This window comes from Pipistrellus kuhlii, unplaced genomic scaffold, assembly GCF_014108245.1.
Source record: "Pipistrellus kuhlii isolate mPipKuh1 unplaced genomic scaffold, mPipKuh1.p scaffold_m20_p_9, whole genome shotgun sequence".
Lineage (NCBI taxonomy): Eukaryota > Metazoa > Chordata > Mammalia > Chiroptera > Vespertilionidae > Pipistrellus > Pipistrellus kuhlii.
The window spans coordinates 590287-616389 of NW_023425595.1; the positions used below are offsets into that span (position 1 = coordinate 590287).

Sequence of the window (26103 nt, forward strand, 5' to 3'; positions counted from 1 at the left end):
TCCACGTTAATGTCAAGGTTTAGGTTGACAGTTAAGTCATTAGTTTCTGTTTCTATGCATCAGAGGATCCTGGGAGAAACTTCTGTTGTTAATCCTCACCTGAGGATATTTATTTCCACTGATTTATTTTTTATTATTATTATTTTTTTTTTAGAGAGTGAGTGGGAGGGGAGAGACACACAGAGAGAAACATTGATGTGTTGCCTCCTCATGCACCCCGACCAGGGCCGAGGGATTGAGCCTACAACCGAGGTAGGTGCCCTTGAACAGAATCAAAACCATGACCCTTCAGTCCCTGGGTGGACACTCTAACCACTGCAAAGTCAGCTAGGGCAAGGAGAATTTTCTGGAAGGCAAAAGATGTCAGTGAGCGTTGCCCTAGCTGGTTTGGCTCAGTGGATAGAGCGTCAGCCTGTGGACTCAAGGGTCCCAGTTTGATTCTGGTCAAGGGCACACGCCTGAGTTGCAGGCTCTGTCCCCAGCAGGAGGTGTGCAGGAGGCAGCCAATCAATGATTCTCTCTCATCACTGTTGTTTTTCTCTCTCCTTCTCCCTTCCTCTCTGAAACCAATAAAAAAAATATATCTAAAAAAGGAGAGAGATGTCCGTGCGCCGTTAACAATCAGCAGCCACCACGATGATGACAATGATGGCAACATGCACCCTCCCGCCACCGGGCAAGAAAAAGTGGGCACATTAGTCCCCACTTCACAGATAAGGAAACTGAGGCACGTGGCATGAGCCTCCTCCGGGTCACAGAGAGTAAGGAGGGAGGTGGGGGCTCAGCCCACCCCAGCTGAGGGGGCCCCAGCAGTCTGCAGCCCGGGTGTGAAGGCGCAGGGGTGTGAAGGCGCAGGGGTGTGAAGGCGCAGGGGTGTGAAGGTGCAGGGGTGTGAAGGTGCGGGGGTGTGAAGGCGCGGGGGTGTGAAGGCGCGGGGGTGTGAAGGTGCAGGGGTGTGAAGGCGCAGGGGTGTGAAGGCGCAGGAGGGAAGTGCTCAGGGGTCTATCTGCCTGGGACAGGCTGTACTGTCAGCACTTCCAGAGTCACATTTTCCTGTGGTTTCGAGAGACACCAGTGACCCCATCTCTCCCACAAACCACTGGGCTGTCAGCCTCGGTGATATCACTGGGCAGGCCCCCTGACCCCTACTCCGGCCCCCCCCCCCCCCCCCGAGTCTGCACTGCGGGGGGGAAAAGCCACTCTAGCCCTTCCTGGGACTTGGGTCTCCCTGGCTGTGTGGAATTAGGGGTTCGGAGGGAGGCATTCATTCGGAGCTGGGGCCCAGACTCCCACCTGGCAGCACTAGCGGGTGCTCCACCTTCTGAGGTCCCGCCCACCACCCTCCCAGCCCAGCGCCCGCAGCCAGGAAACAGCATGGCGGCCGCCCCCTGCTGTCCACAGATGGTCCTGCTGGGGAGGGAGCGTCCCCAAGGCCTGGGCCACATCTCCCAGGGTGACTGGTACCTGAAGAGGGTGCTGGAGAGGGAGAAAGAGAAGCAGGAGAGGAGAAAGGCCTCCTGGGAAGTGCTGTCTTCATGTCCTGATCCCCCCTCACAGAGGGATCTGGCCAAGAAAGGATTTCCTCTGGTTTGTGCCATTGAAAGCCCCAACTATTGTCTGGGAGGAAGCACAGGGCCTGGGCGTCTGAGAGCCCCTCCTCCCCACAGTCCTCCGCTCCATTTCCTGGGCCACTCCGGTTCAGGGTTCAAGACCCATCCCTCTTTCCTGTTGGCTGCCTGCCTGTCCGCCCAACCCCAGGCGGCTGCTTTCAGGACCAAGTTCAAGCCTCATCTGGCCTTGCTGTCTCTACCGCTCCTCAGCACTGGCCCTCAAGCCCCGCCCCACACGGCAGTCCATCCTCCCTCCTCCACCCTCCCTCCTCCCGTGATTCTGAGACGGAATCTGCTCATGTTTCTGTCCGTCTCTGCAGAAGTGGGTTCGAGGTTGTGTCTCTTGGTGTCAAGCTCTGGGGTCCCAGTGGCGCCTCCCGAAGGGTCCCCCGGGTCTCCCCAATTCCCGGCCTCTGACTCAGGAACGCTGTGCTCAGACCTGGCGCGCAAGCCAGACCGTAACAGGCATCGAACTTTGGCATCGGACACAGAAACAGACTTCTGGAAAACGGGTTTATTTTTATGTTTCTGTAAATGTCGGCTCCACGATCAGCACAGACACGGAGCAATCTCAATGGAGTTTATCCGGAGGATGGTCTGCGCGCTCACAATAACTGGGAGAGAGAGAACTCAGTCACAGCCTGACCTTGTTCACCAGCCACCAGAGACCCGCCGTCCGACACCCCCCGCCCCTTCCCATGAGGGCTGTACACGACACGCATGTCTGAGACAGGACAGCTCAGCCTGCAGAGTCCCCGGGGGCTGGGGGAGCCTGTGACACGCAGGGGGGGTCCCCGCCTGTGTCTCAGCTCCCCTCCTTGTCAGACCCACAGGGGTGACGCCCAGAGCAGGCGGGGCCGCAGGGCGCCAGCTCCGCTTTCTGTCACTTACTTCTCTTCTTCCTGTAGTTTTTCCTTTTCTTAAACTTCATGTTGATCTTGGGCCATGACTCTGTCTTTTCAATGACGGTGGCTTCTACGCGAACAAGATCCCTCCTGGAAATAAATGACAGACCTTCCCGATGAGCTGGCCACGCTGCCGATGCTTTACATACGGTTTTCAAACATGAGGTTTACTTTCCTTTTTTGCTGATCATAAAAGCGATATGTGACCCACCCCTGCAGACATTTTGGAAGCTACAAAGAAGCATAACAAAGACGGTGCAGGCTGTCCACAGGTCTTACAGGCTGTGTGGGAACGAGACAGTAACAGCCCAGTGCCCTGGCCTGGGTGTCCTGCCCCCAGGGGCTCTTCGCACCCGCCATGATGAAGTACAAGCCTCTGGCGTTTGGCGATGGTTCTAGTGATGGACGCCCCCCCGCCCCCGTCTCACCGCCCGGCCCCGGCAGGGCCCCACCGGAGAGCACGTTACCCCAAGAGCGGCTTGCCCAGCAACGTGAAATCGTCAGCGCCGACCAGCAGGACCTGCGACGTGAAACAGGGCGTTCATTGCCGTGAGGAGCAAACGTGGCGAGAACAGGGAGGGCCCGGAAGCACCGGGACGCGGGAAAGGTATGAGCTGAGCGCGGGATCTGCTATCGCACTGTCGCTTTAAACAAACTGTGAACAGCAGGGGACTCGGACACAGGTCGGATAAAACTGGTTTATCTGATGTGGCGATCACTTACCGAGTTGTGTCAACCTCCTGTGACAATGATGGTGTTTTAACGGAAACAACAAAACCCTAGCGAAGTCTAACACACAGGGAAACCCACACACGTCAGACCACGTGTCTCTGAGGCGGTCGCAGGACTGCGAAGGCGTGAAGGCTCCGCTCGGGTCTATCTGCCGCCGGCGGATCGCTGTGCCGCCGCCACCACCTTCTTGGGTAGGGAAACCGGAACCTTACCTTCTCCAGCCGAATCCTCTCTCCACACGCGAGGTCCAGCTCGTTTTCGATGAGGATCAGGTCCTCGGCGGTCACCTTCCACTGGTGGCTGGCGAAGTGCACCACGGCGAACAGCCGGCCATACTGGCCCCTGGCGATCCGCTCGTTCACCTTCCGCACGACCTCTGCGGGGAGGCGGCCGCGGCGTCACCGGTGGGAAGGCAGCAGCGGCCCCTCCACAGGGGCCCCTCCGCTCTCCTGCAGCGGTGTGGAGGGAGGGGAGGGAGGGGGCGCCGGTGGGGCGGTCGCAGGGCGGTGACGGCTGGTGGCCGAGCCTCGCGCCCCCCGCTGAAGGCACAGGCGCCCGGGCACGGGGTCCCCTCTATCCCAGCAGCACTGGCCGAGTGGCATGCAGGGCACACGGCCCTGACAGAGGAAGCTCCCCACGCTGCCCAGGTGCCCTGCCTCCGCCGTTCTCTGGCCTGAGCGCACAGTGTGCTGCCTTGGGTCTCACATCCTGTTTGGCTCCCAGTTGTTCTCAGTAAAGAGCCGGGGCCAGGAAGGGTGCAGACCCTGAGAGGAAACCCGGAACGCTGCCCTGCACGCCTCCTGCACGGCTGCCTGCTTCCCGCTTCTGTGGTCACTGCCACTGCTCAGGTCACCACCCTCTGTCCTCTGACCGTTTATGTCTGAGCAGCGTCTGCGGAGACCCGACCCGCGGGCCTCGCCTCGGCGGGTGCAGGAGCAGAACCCGCACAGCTCCTGCCCGGAGACAGTCCCGCCAGAGGCTGAACGAGGCCCAGGGCCGGGACCCAGACTGTGCCTTATTTTTCTCTATGTCTTCAAAACAGTGTTTGAACTACCGTGTTTCCCCGAAAATAAGACATCCTCTGAAAATAAGACCTACTTACAGATTTTCTTCTGAGTGAAATATAAGGCATCCACCTGAAAATAAGCCCCCCCCCCCCCCCCAGGCTAAACATGAGAGATTTGGTCCACTGATTCTGAAAGAAATGGAGTCACAAGAAATTCACCAGGAAATTCAGGAACTGGATTGTTATGATGATGTTCCAGAAGATGATGACATGATTGTCATTGAATAAATGAGTAAATTCTTGATACTGTAGGATTCACAGTTTGTCTGGTTTGTGTTGACAACTACTGTACTACCGTACTGTATACAGGTAATAAATTTCCTTTATTTTCATTTAACAATAAATGTGTACCGCATTCTTCTTCATGGAAAAATAAGACATCCCCTGAAAATAAGACCTAGCGCATCTTTGGGAACAAAAATTAATATAATACACTGTCTTATTTTCGGGGGAACAGGGTAGATGATCCCAGCCCTGGTTGGTTTGGCTCTGTGGATCGAGCATCAGTCTGTGGACTGAAGGGTCCCGGGTTTGAGTCTCGTCAAGGGCACATGCCCTGGTTGCGGGCTTGCTCCCCAGTGGGGGGCGTGCAGAAGGCAGCCGATCGATGGTTCTCTCTCATCGCTGACATTTCTCTCTTTCCCTCTTCCTTCCTCTCTGAAATCAATAAAAACACACACAAAAAACCCAACTAGATGGTTCCATGCATTGAGGTGGACCTCCCGCTTTCTGGGGAAACTGAGGACCTCACACTCCCCCTGGCCGGGTGGCTGCGGTCACAGGCGCTCCAGGCTGACATGCCCCTGACACCCTGGCGGCTTCTCCCACAGCCAGGCCGGGGCCGGCGGCCACTGGCTGTCACGCAGCTTCTCTTCCGTGTGATGAGAAACCTGCCCAAACCCACGTTTCTCCCAACAGCGGGAAGACAGATGGACGGAGGCCTTCCCTCCCGAATGCCACCGCTTCGAACACGGCCGGTGCGCAGGGGTCTCTGCTGAGTGAGCGGCCCTCGAGCCCTCTAACCAGCGGCCACTGAAGCAGAGGCTCCCTGAGCGGGTCTGGAGCACGGAGAGCCGACACCCTGGCTCCGTGGCCGGGTGGCCGCCCGTGGGGGGGTGCTGCCTGCCTCCGCCCCTTCCTTACCTGCGTGGTGTCTGGTCTCCTCCACGGGGTCTGGCAGGACGACTTCAGGCCAAGGGGGTGAACTCAGGGTTGTCTTAGGAACGTACCTGTAAAAAACATTTTATGCACAGTCACTCGTGTGAAAAGGCAGTACAAAATCATAAGACATGGCTGTGTGCAACTGCCGGGAGGGACAGGGTCTAGCACGTCACCCGGTCACGTGTGCACTCCCCCTCCCACTCCACTGGACTGCTAGCCGGCGCCTTATAAGCAGGGTGTATGCTGCTGTATGTCCGTTATGGGTGTATCCCCACCCTGGACCAGTGTTGGACACGTACTCGTGGAGTGATGAATGAAACCTGTTCTGCTCAGTCAAATGAAGCCCTGGCTCAGCCTCAAACCACAGCACCAAGGGCCCGTGGGTTCAGATCCTGTTCTGTGCCAAGTCCGGAGCCTCCAAGACGGCCTTGCTGACCCTCCCACTGCGGAGTCTGGTGCGGCAGCGGCAGCGATGTGTGAATGCTCCACTGTACACCAGGCACTGTCCCTCTCTTTATTTTTTTAAGTTTAATTTAATTTAATTTATTTTATTTTTTGTCCACCCTCTTTAAATGCAGAATTTACTTAATCTCATCGAACTCCACTGAGCTACATACTCACAATCCACTTTGGGGACCAGGAGGCACAGCTCCAATGACGGCTTCCATCGGTCCTGGCTGCAGAGTCCCGGGTGCAGCCAGGGGCTTCCCACACGTGCCCGCCCCCGGTCCTGCTCTTGTCTGTGTACACCCACCAGCCGCGGGGACTGGCCAAATCTACCTTCTGTAGCTGACAGTGCAGCTTCCTCCCTCAGGGTGACACTGAACACGGAATCTGCCGTTTCAAACGCCACAGGCTCCCCTGAGCGGTTCTGCTCCCACAGGCCCGGGTACAACCTCCCCGGTTAGAAACCTCCCATCGGGAGCGACAACGCCCCCTTGGGAGCCAGAGCGCTGGGAGGTCAGGACACCTTATTCTTTGCACTCTTGACATTCTGTCTACATTTATTTATGTCAAGGGTCTGAGAAAAATACCATCAAAACGGTCAGAAAACAGAAATATTCCTAAAAACCCAAATGCCTGAAGTTTTGCGTCAGAAAGATGTTCGTGAAAGGAAGAGTCACCAAACCCACGTCAACCTTACCCCTCTGGACGCGAGGTGCTCTGCGACTGGAGCCTCCGGGAGGCGGACCACAGGGAGGCTGGGGACAGAGAAACAGGGGCAGTGACTCCGTGAAATGCAAACCTTCCCTGGAGACACGCAACGCACAGCTGTCGCTGGTATGGCTTTAAATCGATCACAGCTTGTCTACAGAAAACCGAGGCCGACAAAGCTCAGAGCACATTACGTGCAGTCACTGGCTGTTACCATAGCACCGCGATGCATTCATCACACCACCTCAGGGGCCCACAACCGCACCGCCCGCCCAGTAACCCACTCCTTGACCCCCAAGTGCCCGGTAGTTCAGACCCTGCTCTGCCCAAGTGAGGGGGCCTCAAATAGGGCCCTGTTGGGCCGGCCTCCGGTATTCCCAACCCACTGTCCCCCCATATGGAGCTGGTTTTTGTGACCAATGACAGGTGACTGAGGTGATGGAACAGCCAAGGCAGTGCCAGTATTTTGCTGAGAGTCTGCAGGAGCTTCCATTTCTTTCTTTTTAAAATTTTTAAAAAAAAATATTTTATTGATTTTTTACAGAGAGGAAGAGAGAGGGATAGAGAGTTAGAAACATCAATGAGAGAGAATCATTGATGCCCTCAACCAAGGTACATGCCCTTGACCGGAATCGAACCTGGGACCTTTCAGTGCGCAGGCTGACGCTCTATCCATTGAGCCAAACCGGTTTTGGCAGGAGCTTCCATTTCATTAGAGAAAAGGCAAAAGCCCTCAGGGGGGCCCACAGGGCGGTGGCAGTGTCACCCCATCCCTCCAATGCGCTTCCCCTTGTTCCCGGGCACCTGCCTCCGTGGCTCCTCGCTCTCGCCGGACCTCGCCAGGGACGCACCCGCCTCGAAGCCTGTGTGTTGACTGCTCTTTCCCTGAAACCCCTTCCCACCGCAGGGACCTACAAGGCTGATTCCCTCATTTCTTCTGGGTCTCCACCGAAACGCCACCTCAGTGGAGGATTTCCCCAACCATCCTATTCAAAATGGTTATTTTTCTCCACAAGATTTATCAGCTCGTGACACACTATGTCATTTGCTCATTTAAAAAGCCTGTGTGCACACCCCCTCTCCACCAGAATGCTAGCTAGCTCCCTTATAAGCAAGGGCCATTGTCTGTTTATTATGGGTGTATCCCCACCCTCGGTCAGTGTTTGACACGGAACAGGCATTCAATGAATGACCAATGAAATCTGCTCTGCTCAGTCATCAAATGAAGCCCCTGGCATGGCTGCTTTCTCCCATATTTATGTAATCTTCCTTACTTTCCTACTTAAGTCCAAATGCATAAAATAAATTGCAAAACTGTTATTCTCCAGAGTACTTGAGATCTTGCTGCCCGGCAATTGTCGTTTTGACTCAAATTTTACATAATTCTACATAATAAAATCCCAAAATGCACATCGACTGAATAGAGGCACAACCAGTCCCTATTACGTGCACTGACCACCAGGGGGCAGGTGCTCAGCGCCAGAGTTGCCCCCTCTAGTGGTCAGTGCACTCTCACAGAGGGAGGCAGCTCAGCCAGAAGTCAGGCTCACAGCAGGCAGGTGGTCAGGAGAGAAGGGTCCTGGACTGCAAGAGGGCGTCGGCTGGGCTGAGGGACCCCCTGCCCCGAAGGCAAGAATCTCATGCTCTGTGCCTCTAGTAAACTTATAATGAAGATTCTCTACAGGTTTGGACATTTATATGGACACACCAAAGATAAGTCGACCTTCAAAAGATGATTGATTAAGCCGAAACCGGTCTGGGTCAGTGGTAGAGCGTCGGCCTGCGGACTGAAAGGTCCCAGGTTTGATTCCGGTCAAGGGCATGTACCTGAGTTGCGGGCACATCCTCAGTAGGGGGTGTGCAAGAGGCAGCTGGCAGATGTTTCTCTCTCATCGGCGTTTCTCTATATCTCTCCCTTCCTCTCTGTAAGAAAAATCAATAAAATATATTAAAAAAAAAGATGATTAAGACTCATCTTAAATAAGAAACAAAACAACATAACCATGACACTATTATGGCACCTAAAAAAGGCGAAATTCTTTAAAGCTGTCATATATACATTTAGGTCATTTTAAAAACATACATAAACATTCCTGCATGCAAACACACACTCCAACCATTTTCAGGCTGAATATAACCTTTTTGGAGCCTAAAATACAGCTACGTTTTTGCTGAATGGGTTAAAGTTAGGCAAGGGCATTTATCACCATTTTTCCAGATGAGGTCGATGATGCTCAGAGAGCGGCTCAAAGCGGGTCCTGGCAAAACACAGGTTTTGTAGAGGGACCGCTCGGTCTGAATCACTGCTCTCCCACCTTCCTGCTGAGTGACCTTGGGCAAGTTACCTAACCTCTCTGTGCTCCCCACTCACAAAGGGCCTATACACAAGTGGAAGAGCTATCCTCAGTGGTTAAGCTAAGGAACCAGGATCTGAACTTCGGTTTCCCCCACTCCAAAGCCGGTGTTAAAAAAAAAAAAAAAAAAAAAAAAAAAAAAAAAAAGGCGATCAGCACCGAAGGCATCAGGTCGGACACACACATACACACATGGCGGGGTGGCGGAAAGCACCGCTTGCCCCACTTCCTCCCTTCTCCCGCGGCCCTGGCCTCACCCGCTCCGGGCCCCGACGGTCTGAGGATGCCACGGCCGCACGCGGACACCAGCCGCCCGAAGGCGACTGGCAGGGCCGAGGCCGCCACGGCCGCCGCCATTTTCGACCGGAAGCGGAAGTGGAGGCGCCGCGAACCTGGTGCGTCGACGCACGGGGCCGGCGGGGAACATCTCCCCGCGCGGCCACGGGACCTCGGCGGCCCCCGCACGGGTCGCACGGCGGCGGCGGCGGCGGCGGCGGCGATGGCCTCGGCGGCTGTGGAGACCTTCGTGGCCAAGCAGCTGGACCTGCTGGAGCTGGAGAGAGACGCGGAGGTGGAGGAGCGCAGGTACGGCCGCCGGCCCTCCTCTCGGGGTCGGTGATCTGCTCTGACCCAGGCGGACCCTCCGGGGCCCGGTCTCCCCCAGAGGTGGAGACTCGTCACCTCCCTGGGCGGCCCGTTCTGGATTTGGACCCTTTCGTTTTTCGGTCCGAAGTTCCCCTCCCCGAACTTTCATGCCGAGATCTCGCCTCTGCCCAGCTTTACTCCCATCGCCTGCTCAGCCCTCTTCCTCCTGGGTCCGCGCTGCGGATGTTGGCACCGGTGTGTGCCAGGCCCCATGAGCGTGGTTGGCATTGGGAGCCGGGGTATGAGCCGGGGGGGCGGGGTGGGGCTGGGGGTTGGGGGTGCGGCGGGGAGATAGACGCCTAAGCAGCTCCCCTCCAGCGTGACAAGTGGCGGGTGCGGAGGGCTGTGCGCGGGGCTGGGGAGGAAACCCGGAGCCGGGAGGGGCGCTTCAGGGAGGAGGCGGAGCCTGGGCACAGCTGCAGGAAAATCGGGGTGCAGGTGTCCCCGAGGGGGAGCAGCCCTGTGTCAGAACAGGGATAGGCGTCTCACTGAAACACTAAGCGCCCAGTGATGGAGGCTGTAAATCCTTCCCTCTCATTGCCAGTTCCTCTAACCCCCAGGCCGAGTCTACAAAGCACGTTACTGATTTTCTGTCAGAGGCGCTGAGGGGCGAGGGGAGGGACCCTGCCCAACGCAGTGCAGGCGGAGGCAGGACCCGATTCCAGAGCTTACACTCCACCGGTGCGGTCTATACATGTATGGGGTTTGTTGAGAGGTTTTGACATAACAGTTAAGAGCTTGTGGGGAATCCCAGCTCCTTCGTTTTTGGCTGTGTCGCTTTGCAGGTTATATCTCTGAGCCTTAGATACCTTATCTGTAAAATGGGATCGTTCCCACCTCACAGGTTTGCTGAGAGAATGAAATGATTTTATTAAAAGTCAAGTGCTCAGCTTGGTACCAAGTGCAGAGCAATTGGTACCCCCGTGAGAAGGTAAATGGGCATCAGGTTGAGAAGGGCCTTGCCCAGGGCTTGTATGATATTCTGGTGCAGAGGATGGCTTTCATGGAAGTTAGGCAGTTTTTTTTTTTGGGGGGGGGGCGGTGAATAGATTTGCATTTTAGGAGGATCACTTGGGTGCTGAGAGCTTTTTTTGTTGTTGTTTTTTAGAGAGAGTGGAAGGAGGGGGGAGAGAGAGAGAAACATCCATGTGAGACATCCATGGTTGTCTCCCACTTGCACCTGACTGGATGTGGGATGGAGCCTGCAACCCAGGTACCTGTCCTTGACCGAATTGAACCCGGAACCCTTCAGTCCACGGGCTGATGATCTCTCCACTGAGCCAAACCGGCTAGGGCCAGGAAGCTCTGTTTCATCCAGGCTGCCAGTGATGAGGGCTTTCGAGGGGGGAGGGAGAGGGAGAGGTGGATCCAGGCTGTAAACAGGAAGGACCCGATAGGACTCAGTGACTTGAACCAGGATGGGGGAGAGAGTAGAGAACGGGAAGGTGGCGGAAGGTTCTGACTCAGGTGACTGGGGGAAGGGCCACGTCATGAACTGCCTGCGGGCAGGTCTGAGAGGGACAGAGCCGGAATTGCACTGGCTCCTGTTTGGCACATGTGCCAGGTCTTCATTTTCCCCCCTTTCCTGTTTCTCCTGCCTGGGTGGGAATGACCACGGTGAGGACAGGGTGGGAATGACCATGGTGAGGACTGACCACGGTGAGGACAGGGTGGGAATGACCACGGTGAGGACAGGGTGGGAATGACCATGGTGAGGACTGACCACGGTGAGGACAGGGTGGGAATGAGCACGGTGAGGACTGACCACGGTGAGGACAGGGTGGGAATGAGCATGGTGAGGACAGGGTGGGAATGAGCACGGTGAGGACTGACCACTGTGAGGACAGGGTGGGAATGACCATGGTGAGGACTGACCACGGTGAGGACAGGGTGGGAATGAGCACGGTGAGGACTGACCACGGTGAGGACAGGGTGGGAATGAGCATGGTGAGGACAGGGTGGGAATGAGCACGGTGAGGACTGACCACTGTGAGGACAGGGTGGGAATGAGCATGGTGAGGACAGGGTGGGAATGAGCACAGTGAGGACAGGGTGGGAATGACCATGGTGAGGACTGACCACGGTGAGGACAGGGTGGGAATGACCACGATGAGGACAGGGTGGGAATGAGCACGGTGAGGACAGGGGGGAATGACCACGGTGGGACAAAGGGTGGAGTGAACACGGTGAGGACAGAGATTGACGTTCACTCCTGCCGTCTTCCAGGTCCTGGCAGGAGAACGTCTCTCTGAAGGAGCTCCAGCGCCTTGGTGTGTGCCTGCTGAAGCTGCAGGTGTCCAGCCAGCGCACCGGGCTGTACGGACAGCTGCTGGTCACCTTCGAGCCCCGGAGAAGCGCGTCTGCCGGGGTGCTTCCCAGCAACAGCTTTTCCTCCGGTCTGTGCGTTTCTGACGTGGGCACGTAACGGAGTGTGAGCGGCCTCAAGCTGGGCTCTGTCTCAGGAGGCTGAGAGGAGAGGGGCAGGGAGTCAGGACCTGATGCAGAGTTTGAGTTCACGTGGCCAGTGCCGTGGCTGCCATTGGCGGGGTGAAGGGGGTTGCTGAGTGTCTTTCAGGAGTGACGGAGCAGGGCCTGTCTGTGCAGGGGGTTGGAACTCGGGAAACACAGAGGTAAACGTGTGTTCAGTTAATGAGCGCTGTGGAGGGAATGGCCGCGGAGACCGATGGCTCCTGGACAAACAGGAAGTGCAGGGAGTGGCATTTATGCTGGAAAGCAGCCAGCTGAGAGTTGGGTGTGTTGCTGCAGCTATGGGCAGAGTCTGGAGCTGTCCTTCTGAGGAGCGGTTTTGAGGCTCAGTAGCTTCGAGATGCATTCAGAAACGGGGGCTTCTATTCTGGGCACTCATGGGGCGATCACGGGGGCGGGGGTGGTGGTCTTCTGCCCCAGGAGTACTGTTGCCACCTGATATTTCTCTTTAAAAGTTGGGGAAGGTACATGCCCTTGAACGGAATTGAACCTGGGACCTTCCAGCCCGTAGGCCGATGCTCGATCCACTGAGCCAGACCAGTTAGGGCTCGTGTGTGATTTAGATGTTAACTGTTCATTTTCTAAAGAAAGTAACAGGATATTTGAAATGACCTGGGACTTACTGTATAAAATAATTCACATTTAGCTTCGCTCAGTGTTTGCATAACCGAGTCTTTGTTTCGCAGGCGATATTGTGGGTCTGAACGATGAAGGAGGCCAGTTGGCCACCGGGGTCCTGACCCGGATCACCCAGAAGTCGGTCACCGTGGCCTTTGACCAGTCCTGTGATTTCCAGCTGAGCTTGGACCAGCAGAATTCCTACCGGCTGTTAAAACTTGCCAATGACGTCACTTACAAGCGCCTGAAGAAGTAAGCATGTGACTGGACCTCGCATGTAACGTTTTCCTTAAACTCGGCTCCCTCAGCCCGCCACGCCTGGGCTGGGCAGAGAGCAGTGGCTTGGGCCTGGGCTTGTCCGTGCGCCCTCCCCGGAGCTGGGGGCTGCAGGCGGAGGGGGGCTGGGGCTCCGCCCTGACTTCATGGCGGGCGCTCCCTAAGCCCCGCCCGTGGCTTTTCTCCCCGGCAGAGCCCTGCTGGCCCTGAAGAAGTACCACGCGGGCCCCGCGTTCTCGCTCGTAGAGGTCCTCTTCGGCGCCGCAGCCCCCAGCCCCGCCGGCGACACACGTAAGAGCTCGTGCTTTCTCTCTTCTGGTTGGAACCACGCTGGGAGCTCTGGGGAGGAACGTGGCCGTGGGCTCTTTTTCCTGGGCTGAGCATCAGAGGAAGCTCCTTCCGTTGGCTTTTCTAGGTCCTCTGACCCTGCTGCCTTTCGAGACGGCCGTGTCTTCCAGCCTGGTGCCCTGGAAGTGGGCGGCAGCCACTCACCCTGCAGGGTCCCCTCACCCGTGCTTGAGAGCATTGCTTTCGGTGTGAGAGTCTTCCGGGGTTGTTTGCTCAGCGCGCTGTAGACAGACACTAAGAGTAACACACGTGTCATGGAGAACTAGGATATTCAGAAGCAGAAAAGCAGGGAGTCAGTCACCCCGAAGCCTGCCACTCGGTTCGCCTCACGAGTGCCTGTGTCTCATCTTCAACTCTTTCCTACATCCACATCCACATCCCACAGTGTGTGCTACATGCACGCACACAAGCACGCAGGCACGCACACACATTATTTGTTTTCCCCTGTGAAGGAGAGTGACACGTCTTGATGGCGGCTGACACCTGAGGAGAAAGGGGCACGGTGTGGAGCAGTGGGACGTGCTTGGACATGGAGGCTCCCCTGGCAGCACTAACCCATTCGGCTCTGCGCCTGGGCCTGTGTTTCGGCGTTGCCACACCGTGGGGCGGGTGCCGTGGGAGCAGAGCCGGATACAGCACCACCTGCTCCCGGAGCACAGGGCACACGGCAAGTAACCAGTATGGCCGTGAGAGTCGGAATTGGAACCTGGCGCTGGCATTTGTTAGTCCTCTTTTTTGTTTTCCTCTTTTTTTAAAACAAACAAACAAACAAAAGACATATCTTTATTGATTTCAGAGAGGAAGGAAGAAGGAGAGAGAAACATAATGAGAGAGAGAATATTGATTGGCTGCCTCCTTCATGCCCCCTACTGGGGATCGAGCCTGCAACCCCGGGCCGGAATCGAACCTGGGACCTTCGATCTGCAGGCCAATGCTCTATCCACTGAGCCTAACAGGCTAGAGTTCTTTTATCCTTTATTTTTGTCATTTTATGGGCACATACAAAGGGACAGTAAGTTCCAAGAAACATTTACCTTGAAGAGTCTGTTATCCTGGGGCTTGAGTGGTGAGGGTTTTGAGTAAAGGGACAGAAGGCCAATGTTAGGCTGTGCAGGCGGGGGCGACGTGGCGGCGTGGCTGGGTCCCAGGAGCGCCCGGCTCATGCTGGGTTTGGCCTGATCTGCAGCCTGCTGCTTCCTGTACTAGGCGATCTTTTGGAAACAAAGCAGGTTGATTTTGTGTCGACCGGGTGCCTCCCGGGAAGTCCCGCTCCCTCCTGTGCTCCTCAGGGCCCGGAGAGCCGGCCCGACCCTGTCGCCTCTCCCACAGGACCACCGACCTTCTACAACGCCGCCCTGGACGCCTCCCAGCAGGAAGCGGTTTCGTTTGCGCTGGCCCAGAAAGAGCTGGCCATCATCCACGGGCCTCCTGGCACCGGGAAGACCACCACCGTGGTGGAGTTCATCCTCCAGGCTGTGAAGCAGGGCTGCAAGGTGGGCCGGGCTCTCCCCGCACTGCCCCGCCCGGGAGGGAGGGCGGGTCCGGACGTCCCTGACGTTAGCTGAGCACCGGGGGCCCTTTCTGCGTCCTGGCAGCCGAGTGGCACACAGGATGTGCCCTGGGCCACCTCGATGGGGGTGGCAGTGCCAGGACACGGGAGGGGGGGAGGCCAGGGCCCCTGTTCTTGGTGTTGATGGAGGAGGGACTCTCCTCTCCGCCGCCGCTGCCCGCTGTAATGGTGGGACTGCTGTTCTGGAAGCAAGGCTGGGCCGTTCAGAGCGTGCCCGTCCGCTTGTTGGGTGAGAGCAGGATGTGATTGGTGACGAGACGGGGCCACAGCCAGGGTATGTCCGGGCCTATGGGTTCGTTCTCTCCAGTCACCAGTCTCCGCACGCCCGGTGCCCGGGGGCCAGAGGTTCTCCAGCCCCGATTGCCGTTGTGCAGACACGGTGACCGTGTGCAGTGACGTGTCCCCGGCCCCGCAGCTGAGGCTCACCCCTTGGCATCCGGGCGCCCACACCGCACCCTCTCTCCTCTCCGAAAGGCGTTCTGTTGGCTCCAGGGTAAACCCAGGGGGTTTCCTTAAACACGAGTCCCCAAACCCGACCTTGAGCTTTGCGCCCAGGTCCTGTGCTGCGCGCCCTCCAACATCGCCGTGGACAACCTGGTGGAGCGCCTGGCGCGGAGCGGGCGGCGGGCGCTGCGCCTCGGGCACCCCGCCCGGCTCCTGGAGTCCATCCAGCAGCACTCGCTGGACGCGGTGCTGGCGCGCAGCGACGGCGCCCAGATCGTGGCCGACATCCGGAGGGACATCGACCAGGTCTCGGTACGCGTGTCCCAGCCGGGTGCCCTCTCGGAGGTTCCGGTTTGAGATGGCATTTTCTCCTGTCCTCGGTCTGCGAGCTTTCTGGTTCTCCAGCCCCCGCGCTCCCTGGTTTCCTGAAAGGTCCCGCCCTGTGCGGCTCTCCGAGCTCGGGTCTCACTGTGGCCTGGCCTCCCGGGGCCGGAGCCTGGAGTCAGCCTTTCCTGCAGGACAGCGGGTGGCGCAGGGCGGCCAGTGCAGGGCCAGCGGGGCGGGGACAGGACCCGCGGTCCCTCAGCCCGGGAGGCGTGCAGATGTCTGCGGCGTGCTGGCGCTCCGTCCCGAACGCACAGGAGGGCCTGGCCCTGCTCCTGACGAAACCATGCTGTCTGCTCGGAGCTGGGCACAGTGGCCCTCCTGTCACTGCCGCCGGACCCTGTCCTCCAGAGCGGACGTCACAGGGAAGGAAGGGGCGGCGTGTCTTTAGTCCTCACCTGAGGATACTTTCCCGCTGGGAAGGGTGGGGAGAGAAACATCAATGAGAGAGACATAAGGATTGGTTGCCTTCCAAACGCACCCTGTCCGGAGCTTGGGTTTGAGCCTGCAACCGAGGTACATGCCATTGGCTGGGAATCGAACCCTTGACCCTTTGTCTGCAGGCCGGTGCGCTAACCACTGAGCAACCAGCCAGGGCAGGGATTACAGCTCTTTTTTAGTATTAAAAGTGAGTTGGGGTTTATATAGTCATTTAATGGGCTAAGCAAAAAAACATTTTTAAATCTCTTGACAAATGTGGGGTAAAAAGGAAGCTCAGCCGCTCTGTGTACGCGCTACTAAACCAGGCCCTGAGGAGCAGGAGCCTGTCCGTGACCCGGGACAGATACAGCGCCCTCTGCTGCGAGGACCAGCGTCCTGCCTGCCTTGCCCTCTGCAGCGACACTGGCTCTAAGGCCAGGCAGGTGGCAGGTGCTTAGCACTTTGTGTATCTGTTGCTCCTTCAAGAAAGAGTTTGGCTTTGTTGCCTTTTAATAAACTTATCGAAATGGACCAAGGGATTATAAATAAAAGCACTTTGTGAACTAAAAAGAGCTAAATAAGTGCTAAGTTGTGTCAAAGTGGTTGTATTTTCTGCCTGGCTGGTGTAGTGGTTGGCACATGAACTGTAAGTTCAAAGTTCAATTGCTCGTCAGGGCACATGCCCAGGTTGTGGGCTCGGTCCCCAGTAGGGGGCGTGCAGGAGGCAGCCCACCCATGATTCTCTCTCATCGTTGATGTTTCTGTCTCCCCCTGTTCCTTCCTCTCTCTGAAATCAATTTTAAAAAAGGGGTTATGTTTTCTTTGCTTTCCTTTGTAGGTGAAGATTAGGAAGACCCAGGATAAGAGAGAGAAGAGTACCTTTCAAAATGAAATCAGGCTGCTGAGGAAGGAGCTGAAGGCGAGGGAGGAAGCCGCGATGCTGGAAAGCCTGCGGGCGGCCGACGTGGTCCTGGCCACCAACACGGGTGAGGAGGGTCCCCACCCCCTCGGCCTCAGGTGTCCCCCTCCGTTTCTGGAGCCGATTGTGTAGGACGGTCCTCCCTGCCGGGCAGAGCTCACCAGGAAGCCTTCTGGCTTGGAGGTTTCTCTGGGAGGGAGGTTTTTCACTGCACAGTGGATTTCCGTACCTGATAACGGGACTACGTTCAGGTTAGCTCTTCTTACGTGTGAACTGGTGTCTTGGAAGGAATGAATCCATTTAATCTGAGTTGTTGAGTTTACTGGCGCGACGTTGTTCGTAATGTGGTTTTATTGTCTTAAACATGAGGAGCAGGCTCGGGGGTAGGCGCGTGTCTCGGGCCAGGTCTGCGCACTGAACTGTCTCAGAGCAGCAGAGTGGGCAGGGGGAGCTGATGGGCTGGTTCTGACTCGTGGAGGTTTCGTCTCTGGGTGTCGGCTCAGCAGTTAATTGTTCTGAAAACACTTTAGAGGAGAATTAGTTACATTTTATATTCAGAAAACGGTGCAGAAACGTTTATACATAAGACGGCCTCCCAAGGACTTGGGTCGCAGCCCCGAAGGGGCGATGGGTTTTGGTGACTGAGGCATCCGAGTGGCCCATGGCTGGGGACACACCGCCTCACGTAGGGCAGGCGCTATGGGCCTTGGCCGTCCTCGCCAAGTCATCATTCTGGGCTGCCCGTTTGTTAGGCTGAACATGAGGCCGGGCTGTCGGCGCCCGGCAGCTGCGCTCACAGCCTGTGCCCCCGTAAGCCCGCGGCTCCCTCTCCACCAGGCGCTTCTCCCGACGGGCCCCTGAAGCTGCTGCCGGACGGCTACTTCGACGTGGTGGTCATCGACGAGTGCGCCCAGGCCCTGGAGGCCAGCTGCTGGGTCCCCCTGCTGAAGGCCAGGAAGTGCGTGCTGGCCGGGGACCACAAGCAGCTGCCCCCCACCATCGTCTCTCCCAAGTGAGTCCTCTGCCGGGCGCCTCGGCCCCTCCCGGTCACCCTTTGCTCTGTCTCCGAGGGCTGGCCCAGAAGTCCCGCTCACAGGAGGCCTTAGCGTGCCGCCCTCATACCTGCTCCTTCAGATGTTGCACCTCAGCTGGTGCTCCTGGAGGCCGGGGCTGGCGTCAGAGCAGCAGGGGCAGGTCCCTGTGGCCAGGGAACCTGGCCCATGCTTGGATTGAGCACCCTGATGGGCTGCGGGGAGGATGGAAGGGCTCACTCACCTGCTTCTGTGGGCTGTGCTGCCTGCCCTGGGGCGGGTCAGCACATGACCCAGTGTGGGTCCCGAGGCCTGGTCTGTGGGCACCTCCTTCCCCGGGACACCTCTCCCAGGCCTGCCCGCTGCGGGCACAGTGTCCTCTCCGAGCACAGGCTCCCGTGGCCCGCCCCTGTGGGCTGACTGACTCTGAGGACACGGCCCGCAGGCCGGCCCACGGTCAGCTCCCGCCTCGGACCCCTGGCTTCACCACATCTGCACGGTCCCCCTGCCGCGTTCTCCCGGCCCCAGGCTTAGGAGGCTGTTATTCAGCCGACCACACCTTAGTTCTTGGTCAGAACTGGGGAGCGAGTCGGGTTTGAGGTGCAGCCCTCCCTGGGCCCTGGCCTCACGCTAGCCTCCCTCCCCTTCCTCTCGGCGCAGAGCTGCGCAGGCGGGACTGTCGCTGAGCCTGATGGAGCGCCTGGCCCAGGGCTGCTGCGCGGGGGCGGTGCGGACGCTGACGGTGCAGTACCGCATGCACCGGGCCATCATGCAGTGGGCCTCGGAGGCCCTGTATGGCGGGCGGCTCACGGCACACCCGTCCGTGGCAGAGCAGCTCCTGCGGTGAGTGACGTGGCCGAGGCCGGGTCCCGACGGAGCCCTGTGCCACCGAGGGGTCTGCAGGTTGTAGAGGAGGAGCCAGGGGCGGGCAGTGCTGAGGGCAGGAAGGGGGACGCGGCTTCTGCTCTGAGGGCCTCGGCGCCAGGGCCTTACGCTCAGTGTCCACCTGTGCAGGGACCTCCCGGGAGTGGCCGCCACGGAGGAGACGGGCCTGCCCTTGCTGCTTGTGGACACGGCCGGCTGCGGGCTGTCTGAGCTGGAGGGGGAGGAGGACCAGTCCAAGGGGAACCCAGGTAAGCTTACTCGGATCGGGGGGGGGGGGGTCAGCTTTTCTGTCTGTGCAGACCCCGGGCTCCTCCAAACACATGCGTCCCTCTAGTTGCCAACCCGGGAGTGGAGGGGAGGGAGCACCGAGGGGCCTCGGGCGGTTAAGCCTGAGCGCGTTGGATGCTCTTCTCCACGAGCGGCCGCGGTCGGGCGGATCCGAGGCGACTGGAGGCAGCCAGGGCCTGGGCAGCGTTTTGTCTTCCGTCCCAGCAGCGTGGCCAGCGCTGCCGGGCTGGCCTTGGGATGAGGTCCTCACTCAGCCCGCAGCACGTCCACTCGGTTCCACTCCAGGGCGGCCACTAACAGGACACGTGGCCCTGCTTACACGGGGAGTGATGGTTGTTTCTGGAATTCAGGTTGGCTGGGGGGCCTGTAGTTTTTTCATTCTTAAAATTTATTTGAGAGAGAGGGGAAAAGAGGCCCACACACACAGAGAGACAGAGAGACATTGATGTGAGAGAGAAACATCAACCGGTGGCCTCCTATACACATCCCCGCTGGGGATTGAACCCGCAACCCGGGCATGTGCCCTGACCGGGAATAGAACTGGTGACCTTTTGGTGCACAGATGACGCTCAACCCACTGGCCACCCAGTGGGGTCCTGCATTTTGTTTCTGAGTCTGGGGACGTTCCGACTCAGGTGTGGGGTCCCGGGATGACCCAGATCAGCTCGAAGGAGTAGAGGGAGAGCTGCTGGGAGAAGCAGGGCTGACCTCGGGTGGCTGCCCTGTCCTGGCCTCGGGTGGCTGCCCTGTCCTGGCCTCGGGGTGGCTGCCCTGTCCTGGCCTGGGGTGGCTGCCCTGTCCTGGCCTGGGGTGGCTGCCCTGTCCTGGCCTCGGGGTGGCTGCCCTGTCCTGGCCTTGGGTGGCTGCCCTGTCCTGGAAGCCTGCTCTCTGTGCCGCAGGGGAGGTGCGCCTCGTCAGCCTGCACGTCCAGGCGCTGGTGGACGCTGGTGTCGCGGCGAGCGACATTGCCGTCATCACGCCATACAACCTCCAGGTGCGAGCACCCTCTTCTCTCCGTGTCTGTCGGTGGGGCCCAGCCATCTCCGCGCTGAAAGGAATAGGGCCGTTTACTGGTTCTTTTGACCGAAAACCCCAGGCTGGAGTTGGCCACGTCACGTCTGCGTTGAGGCTCAGAGACATCAGCAAGAGCCTCCCTCTGTCCGTTGGTCCATCTCACTCGCTCTGCATCTCCCGCCTCATCCTGTGCCCCCGGCCAGGCCGCCTGTGTTGGCTTCTGTTTCCCGCCAGCTCTCCCGGCGTCCCCGGCAGCCTCGGGGACGGTGCCCTTACACAGGAGCCCCCGGGAACAGAGGCCTTTGCCACGGGACTCAGTTTACCATCTCGCTGATCTGGCTGTCCCCCGGCCCCAGCCAGTCGCTGTGACCTGGAGCTGGGTCCTCGCCCGTCCCTGGGACCGGCTGGCCGGGCTTTCTGGAACCCGGGAACAGAGGTGGGAGGGGGCGGTTGCTGAAGGGAAGGCAGGTGCTGGCTCGCTGCAGAGGGCAGGTGGTGCGTCAGCAGGAACAGTGGCTGTTCTCTTCGGGTGTTGGTGTTGGAGGGGGTGGGGGTCCTATCTGGCGGGGGCAGAGGGGGGCAGGGGAGTGATTTTGTTGGCTCTTTTGCACGCCTGTGAGGAGGGCCGTGATGGAAACCAGGCCGGGGCGGTTCTGCAGGCGAGGCCCTCTGCTGAGTGGAAGGACAGCGTGTCTGAGCCGCCTGGGCCCAGGCTACGGGCGCCCCGGTCTGAGGCCCCGGTCTGCTTGGTGCTTCAGGTGGACCTGCTCAGACAGAGCCTTGCTCACAGGCACCCAGACCTTGAAATCAAGTCGGTCGACGGCTTCCAAGGCCGAGAGAAGGAGGCGGTGGTGCTGTCCTTCGTCAGGTCCAACAGGAAAGGTATGGCGCGCTCGCCAGGGTCCCAAAAGTGAGTGACACGCGGAGGCGGCTGGGTTTCCCGCCGTGCGGTCCCCGGAGAGTGAGCGTGGGGTGCAGGCTGTCCTGTGTGAGCTCTGCGGGGGGGGGAGAGCCGCGGGAGCGAGGCCGCGAGGAACGGGCCGCCTGGGCCCCGCGCATGGCGGGAAGAGCGGCGCCAGGCGGGAGAGGCGCTCCCGGCACGGAGCAGCGTGCAGCCGTAGGGCCCGGGCATGCGGTTGGGGTGGGGGCTGGGAGCCAGGCAGGCTGGGGGCCCGGGCACCGCCCAGGAGGTGGAGCCCCTCAGGCTCAGAGCTCGTCTTCTGGCCTCAAGGCTGCTTCAGCCTCCGGGCCAGCCTCGATGCGCACAGAGCTTGTGGAATTTCGACAGGTAAGAGAGTTGTTCCGGGAAACAGTGCTAATGGGCTTGGAACAGCATTTGCAGTGGAAGGTTGGGGACAGGTGGGAGGTGGGACAGCTGTGCTGGGCGGGAGAAGGCACTGGAATGGCCCCACTTCTCTCTGCAGTGTGTCAGCTGCAGCCCCGCCCCGCTGTCACCTAGCCCTGGCTCGGGGAGGAGGAGGGGTGCTTACTGGGAAACGAGGGACGGCAGGAGAGCCAGCGCAGTGTAGGCCGGGCACCGCCCACCGCCCTGTGCGCTGGGGGGGCCGGGCAGCAGCCGTGGCCTCACGGTGGGGCTTTAGGAGGCGGAGCGGGAGGCCGTGCTGAGCCTGGAGCCGGTCCTTCGTGGGGGTGCCTGCAGGGGCAGGAGAGCCTGCCGCCTGTGCCTCAGGCTGAGCTCCCGCCCGCTCCCCTGCCTCGTTACAGGCGAAGTGGGCTTCCTCGCCGAGGACCGGCGGGTCAACGTCGCCATCACCCGCGCTCGGCGCCAGGCGGCCATCGTCTGCGACTCCCGCACGGTGAGCAGCCACGCCTTCCTGAAGACCCTGCTGGACTACTTCGCGGAGCACGGGGAGGTGCGCACCGCCTTCGAGTATCTCGATGACATCGTCCCCGAGAACTATTCCCACGAGAGCTCCCAGGGTCACGGCCAGGCCGGTGCCAAGCCCCAGGGCTCCGCCGGGGCCGCCAGGAAGCCCGGAAGCCGGCGGCCGGAGGGAGCTGGGGAGGCCAGAGCGACCGCCAGGCTGGGCCGGAAGGCGCCGGACGGGAAGCCCGTGGGCCCTGAGGCCCAGGCTCAGCCCAGCCTCAACGGAGGCGGCCCCAGGGGGCCGGGGGGCAGGGACGGTGCGGACCACTTCAGGGCCCTGATCGCCGAGTTTGTGGCCAGCGAGCAAGTGCAGCTGGAGTTTCCCGCTTCCTTGAACTCACACGACAGGATGCGCGTCCACCAGATAGCGGAGGAGCACGGGCTGCGGCACGACAGCTCCGGGGAAGGGAAGCACAGGTTCATCACCGTGAGCAAGAGGACTCCGCCGGCCCCGCAAGCCACGCCGGCCACGCAGGCCCCGAAGGCCACGCCGGCCACGCAGGCCCTGAAGGCCACGCCGGCCCCGAAGGCCACACCAGCCCCACAAGCCACGCAGGCCCCTAAGGCCACGCCAGCCTCACAGGCCACGCAGGCCACGCCGGCCCCGAAGGCCACGCCCGCCACGCAGGCCCCGAAGGCCACGCTGGCTCCACCTGTCCCAGGGGCTCCACTGGTCCCACCCGTCCCACCCGTGCTGGCAGCGACTGACAGCAAAGCCCCTCTCCGTCCCGAGCCCCCCGGCCCCACGCAGACGGAGCCCCCCGGGCGAGAGCCGAGCAGCGTGGACCTGAGGGCTGTGCACCTGGAGAGGCTGCAGCGGGAGAGGGGCAGGCAGGAGCAGCGAGCCAGGGAGGGACCGCGTGGCCCGGGGCTGCGGAAGTTACCAGAAAAGAAAAAGAAGAAAGATGCCAAAGGTGAGTCGGGTCAGCTAATGAGAACACAGGCTTGGTGTCCCCTTCACTGGGCTGTTTGCCCCACTTGCAGCGCCCCTCTGCCCAGGCAAGAATCAGGACTCCCTCCTGGTGGGCCTGGCCTGGCTCTGCATCCTGTGCTTCATGTTGAAGGGTTGGAGTGAGCCCGGAGGGTGGCGGCTGGTCGCAGAGACCCTCGGTCCCCGGAGGCTGGCACGGGGCCTGGCAGAAGAGGTGCGCCCCCTGGAGGAGCAGACAGGGACGGGAGGGAGGAGTCTCAGACCTCTGCCGTGGCGACAGTCCTCCTGACTCAGACCCTGAAGTGCGAGTGCTCACCACTGGTTTCTAGCTCTGAGGACGGACACCGTGCTCGTTGCCTTGACCCCTGAGAGCAGGGATTAGGCGTAGGTGCTCGTGGGGCAGCCATGGCCCCGTCCCCGGAGACGTGTTCTTCCCTGTTTGAGTGGCACCCTTCTCCCCAGGACCTGCGGCCCTGGACCTGCCCTCCACGGAGGACTTCGACACCCTGGTCTCAGCCGCCGTGAAGGCTGATAACACCTGCGGCCTCGCCAAGTGCCGGGCCAGCATCGTGACTCTGGGCCAGCTCTGCCCACACTGCGGCCACCGCTACTGCCTCAGCCACTGCCTGCCCGAGGTGCGCGGGCCCCAGCATAGCTTCCTCCCCTCGGCCCCACGCCTCCGTCCCCCCCCTGACAGTCTGCCAGTGTGGGGCAGCGTCCTCCAGACACCCCCAGCCAGCACCGCCGGGTCCCGCACTGGGGTCAGAGGAGGTCATAGCTCTGCTTTGGGCACATTTTTCTGCCGAGCGCGGCGGGTGGGCCTGAGCTCTGAGTGTGCACAACTGCGTCAGCCCTCAGGGGGGCTGCCGACTGCCTGTGCTCACCTCCGCTCGAGGGAGGTCCGGGCCGGCCAGGCCCCGGCGAAGGAAGGGAGCTGGGGGGAAGGGAGCGTGTGCGGGAGAGGATGGGGCCCCTCCAAGGTCTCACGCTGGGGCTTCATGGTCCCCAAGCTCCAGGATGGGCAGAGCGGCATCTGCCCTGACTCTCGTGTCCCCCCAGATCCACGGCTGCGGGGAGAGGGCTCGCGCCCACGCCCGGCAGAGGATCAGCCGGGAGGGAGTGCTGTACGCCGGCAGCGGGACCAAGGACCGGTCCCTGGACCCCGCCAAGAGGGCCCAGCTGCAGAGGAGCCTGGACAAGAAGCTGGGCGAGCTGAGCAGCCAGAGGAGGAGCAAAAGGAGGGAGAAGGAGCCGTGAGCCCGTCCTCGCCCTCCAGCCTGGTCTCTGCCGACGCGGGTGGAGGCCCGCGGCCGTCCTGGTGCTTCCTGTGCCTTGTAGCTGCTCCGGGTCATGTGACCAGGCTGCATGGGCGAGTGAGGGCCTCCGGGGGGGTGTCCTCTGGCCCAGCGCGCCCTCCCTTGCACTGGGGTGGGGATGGGCTGCAGTGGCTGTTCCCTGGACCTTCCTGGGAGAGGCCAGCCCCAGGTCTCAGCTTTGCCGGCACCAGGCCCCAGGCTCCCCGAGGCCCCTCGCCAGCTGCTTTACAAGAACCTCAGGTGGATGTATATTTCAACTGCAGAGTTTTATTTGCTCCAGAGAAATATAAGTTATTTAAGAATAAAGTGTGTGCACACTACTGCCCACAGTGGGTTATGGCGTTCTTTCCCGTCTTGCTCACTTTCCTGAGGTTGAAGGTGCGGGGTCGCTGCGGGGGCAGCCCTTTCCTGTTAACCCGTGACAGACAGGGAGAACCACTTCCTGTTCTGCTTGGTACCCTTCCCCCCCCCCCCCCGAAGGTGTAACCTGGGAGGAGCCAGGGCGGGCCTTTTCCCCGGGGCTGCATGGGGTCAGAGAGGCGGCCTGCCTGGGGCCTGAGGGGTTGCCCTGTGTCACAGCCTGCCTCCCCCTCGCCCGCAGGCCCAGGCCCCACTTTCGGGGTGCCCTCCCCTCCCAGACCCTCCTTAAGTGCAGCAGGCCCCTTGGCCTCTGTGAGGCTGTCTCCTGACCAGGCATCGGGGCCTCCATGTTTCAGGCGTGTCCCTCAGGAGCCGGTCTGGCCTGCACAGTTATGTGTCCTCCACGCCGGCCGACACTTGGATCACTTTGCTTGCGCCAGTGCTGGGCCGCCTTCCTGCAGACCTGGTGCCCTCCTGCCCAGACCCGATGCCCTCTGTGCGCCCATGGCCCCCTCTCCTCCCCTGCGTATGTGCCTTCCTCTCGCTCCCATCAAGTGTCTTTGGGACTAGGCTGTTGGGGAGGGGACGGGGCAGGGACCCCGTATTTAAATGCCATGCCATCCCTCTGATGACACGTGTGAGCAGAGAGCCTGCCCACATGTGTTTGAGATGTCATGGTTGCTGGGTGCCCGGGGCAGCCGTTGTGCCTGCTGAGGGTGCTTTATCTTCCAGTCTGTGTGATGAGAAACTCTGATGCCCTGGCCACAGGGCTGCTGTGTGTCCTTGGCCGGATCAGAGACCCACACCCGCCTGGCCACAGCAAGGCCAGGTTCAGGGCTGGGCCAGCATCCGAAAGGGCCCACCTGGTTCCACCCTGCCACCCACGCACAGACGCTCCCCCACTGCGGGCGCCTGTCTGCAGGAGAAACGGCCAATGCAGAAACAGCCAACAATGGGGTGGGGACACCTGACCACATTGCTGAGCACCTGGATCCAGCCACACCTGACCCCTACCCCATTCTTCCCAGTGTCCTGAATAAAATCTCTTTTTTAGCTGAAGAAAGTCCGCCTTGGGTTTCTGTCTCTGCAGCTAAAAGGGTCCTTGCTGGTCCAGTTGCGCCCACATCTGTATATGTCATCGTTGTACCCCGACCCAGCATGGTGGGTAGGGCCAAATCCATGTTAGAGAAAGATCAGGACCTGCGCCTTCATCCACATGTTCTTCCCACGGGCCAGTTCCGCCCGGAAGAGCAGGGGCGGGGCTGCTAGAAGGTCGAGATGGAGAACCTTGAGTCT

General features: G+C 60.0%; 2 protein-coding genes across 4 annotated transcripts; one reads left to right on the top strand and one right to left on the bottom strand.

Annotated features, from left to right (window-relative positions):
• Positions 1-2159: 2159 nt before the first annotated feature.
• On the bottom strand, positions 2160-6142 carry MRPL21 (mitochondrial ribosomal protein L21). Its single transcript, XM_045577840.1, has 6 exons — positions 6096-6142; positions 5457-5542; positions 3460-3623; positions 2983-3035; positions 2502-2605; positions 2160-2224 (listed from the first exon to the last, which is right to left on the bottom strand). The coding sequence occupies exons 1-6, from the start codon at positions 6140-6142 to the stop codon at positions 2160-2162; spliced, it is 519 nt and encodes a 172-aa protein (XP_045433796.1).
• A 3079-nt stretch (positions 6143-9221) lies between these two features.
• Positions 9222-25866, top strand: IGHMBP2 (immunoglobulin mu DNA binding protein 2). Of its 3 annotated transcripts, none has more exons than XM_045577511.1 (16): positions 9222-9568; positions 11855-12024; positions 12802-12985; positions 13203-13300; positions 14687-14850; positions 15483-15683; positions 17014-17161; positions 17932-18106; positions 18786-18968; positions 19140-19258; positions 20198-20292; positions 21071-21194; positions 22038-22675; positions 22766-23114; positions 23594-23766; positions 24191-25866. In XM_045577511.1, exons 1-16 carry the CDS (start codon positions 9267-9269, stop codon positions 24386-24388), a joined length of 3321 nt encoding a protein of 1106 aa, XP_045433467.1. In that variant the 5' UTR covers positions 9222-9266; the 3' UTR covers positions 24389-25866. The 3 variants fall into 3 exon arrangements, with proteins under 3 accessions (XP_045433467.1, XP_045433466.1, XP_036282979.2); XM_045577510.1 differs by having other exon boundaries at positions 22038-22648; positions 22712-23114; XM_036427086.2 differs by lacking the exons at positions 23594-23766; positions 24191-25866 and adding an exon at positions 22712-22725 and having other exon boundaries at positions 22038-22648; positions 22856-23108.
• The last annotated feature ends 237 nt before the right edge of the window (positions 25867-26103 follow it).

What these genes read in the sequence shown, in the direction of transcription:
- MRPL21 (XM_045577840.1), bottom strand. Translation starts at nt 6,142, where the DNA reads ATGGAAGCCGTCATTGGAGCTGTGCCTCCTGGTCCCCAAAGTGGATT. An exon ending in CCTGGTCCCCAAAGTGGATT is followed by an intron (nt 5,543 to 6,095) that starts GTGAGTATGTAG and finishes TGTTTTTTACAG; the next exon opens with GTACGTTCCTAAGACAACCC. An exon ending in AGAGGATTCGGCTGGAGAAG is followed by an intron (nt 3,036 to 3,459) that starts GTAAGGTTCCGG and finishes TTCACGTCGCAG; the next exon opens with GTCCTGCTGGTCGGCGCTGA.
- IGHMBP2 (XM_045577510.1), top strand. Translation starts at nt 9,267, where the DNA reads ATGCCACGGCCGCACGCGGACACCAGCCGCCCGAAGGCGACTGGCAGG. An exon ending in CCCACCATCGTCTCTCCCAA is followed by an intron (nt 18,107 to 18,785) that starts GTGAGTCCTCTG and finishes CTCTCGGCGCAG; the next exon opens with AGCTGCGCAGGCGGGACTGT. An exon ending in CCAGTCCAAGGGGAACCCAG is followed by an intron (nt 19,259 to 20,197) that starts GTAAGCTTACTC and finishes TCTGTGCCGCAG; the next exon opens with GGGAGGTGCGCCTCGTCAGC.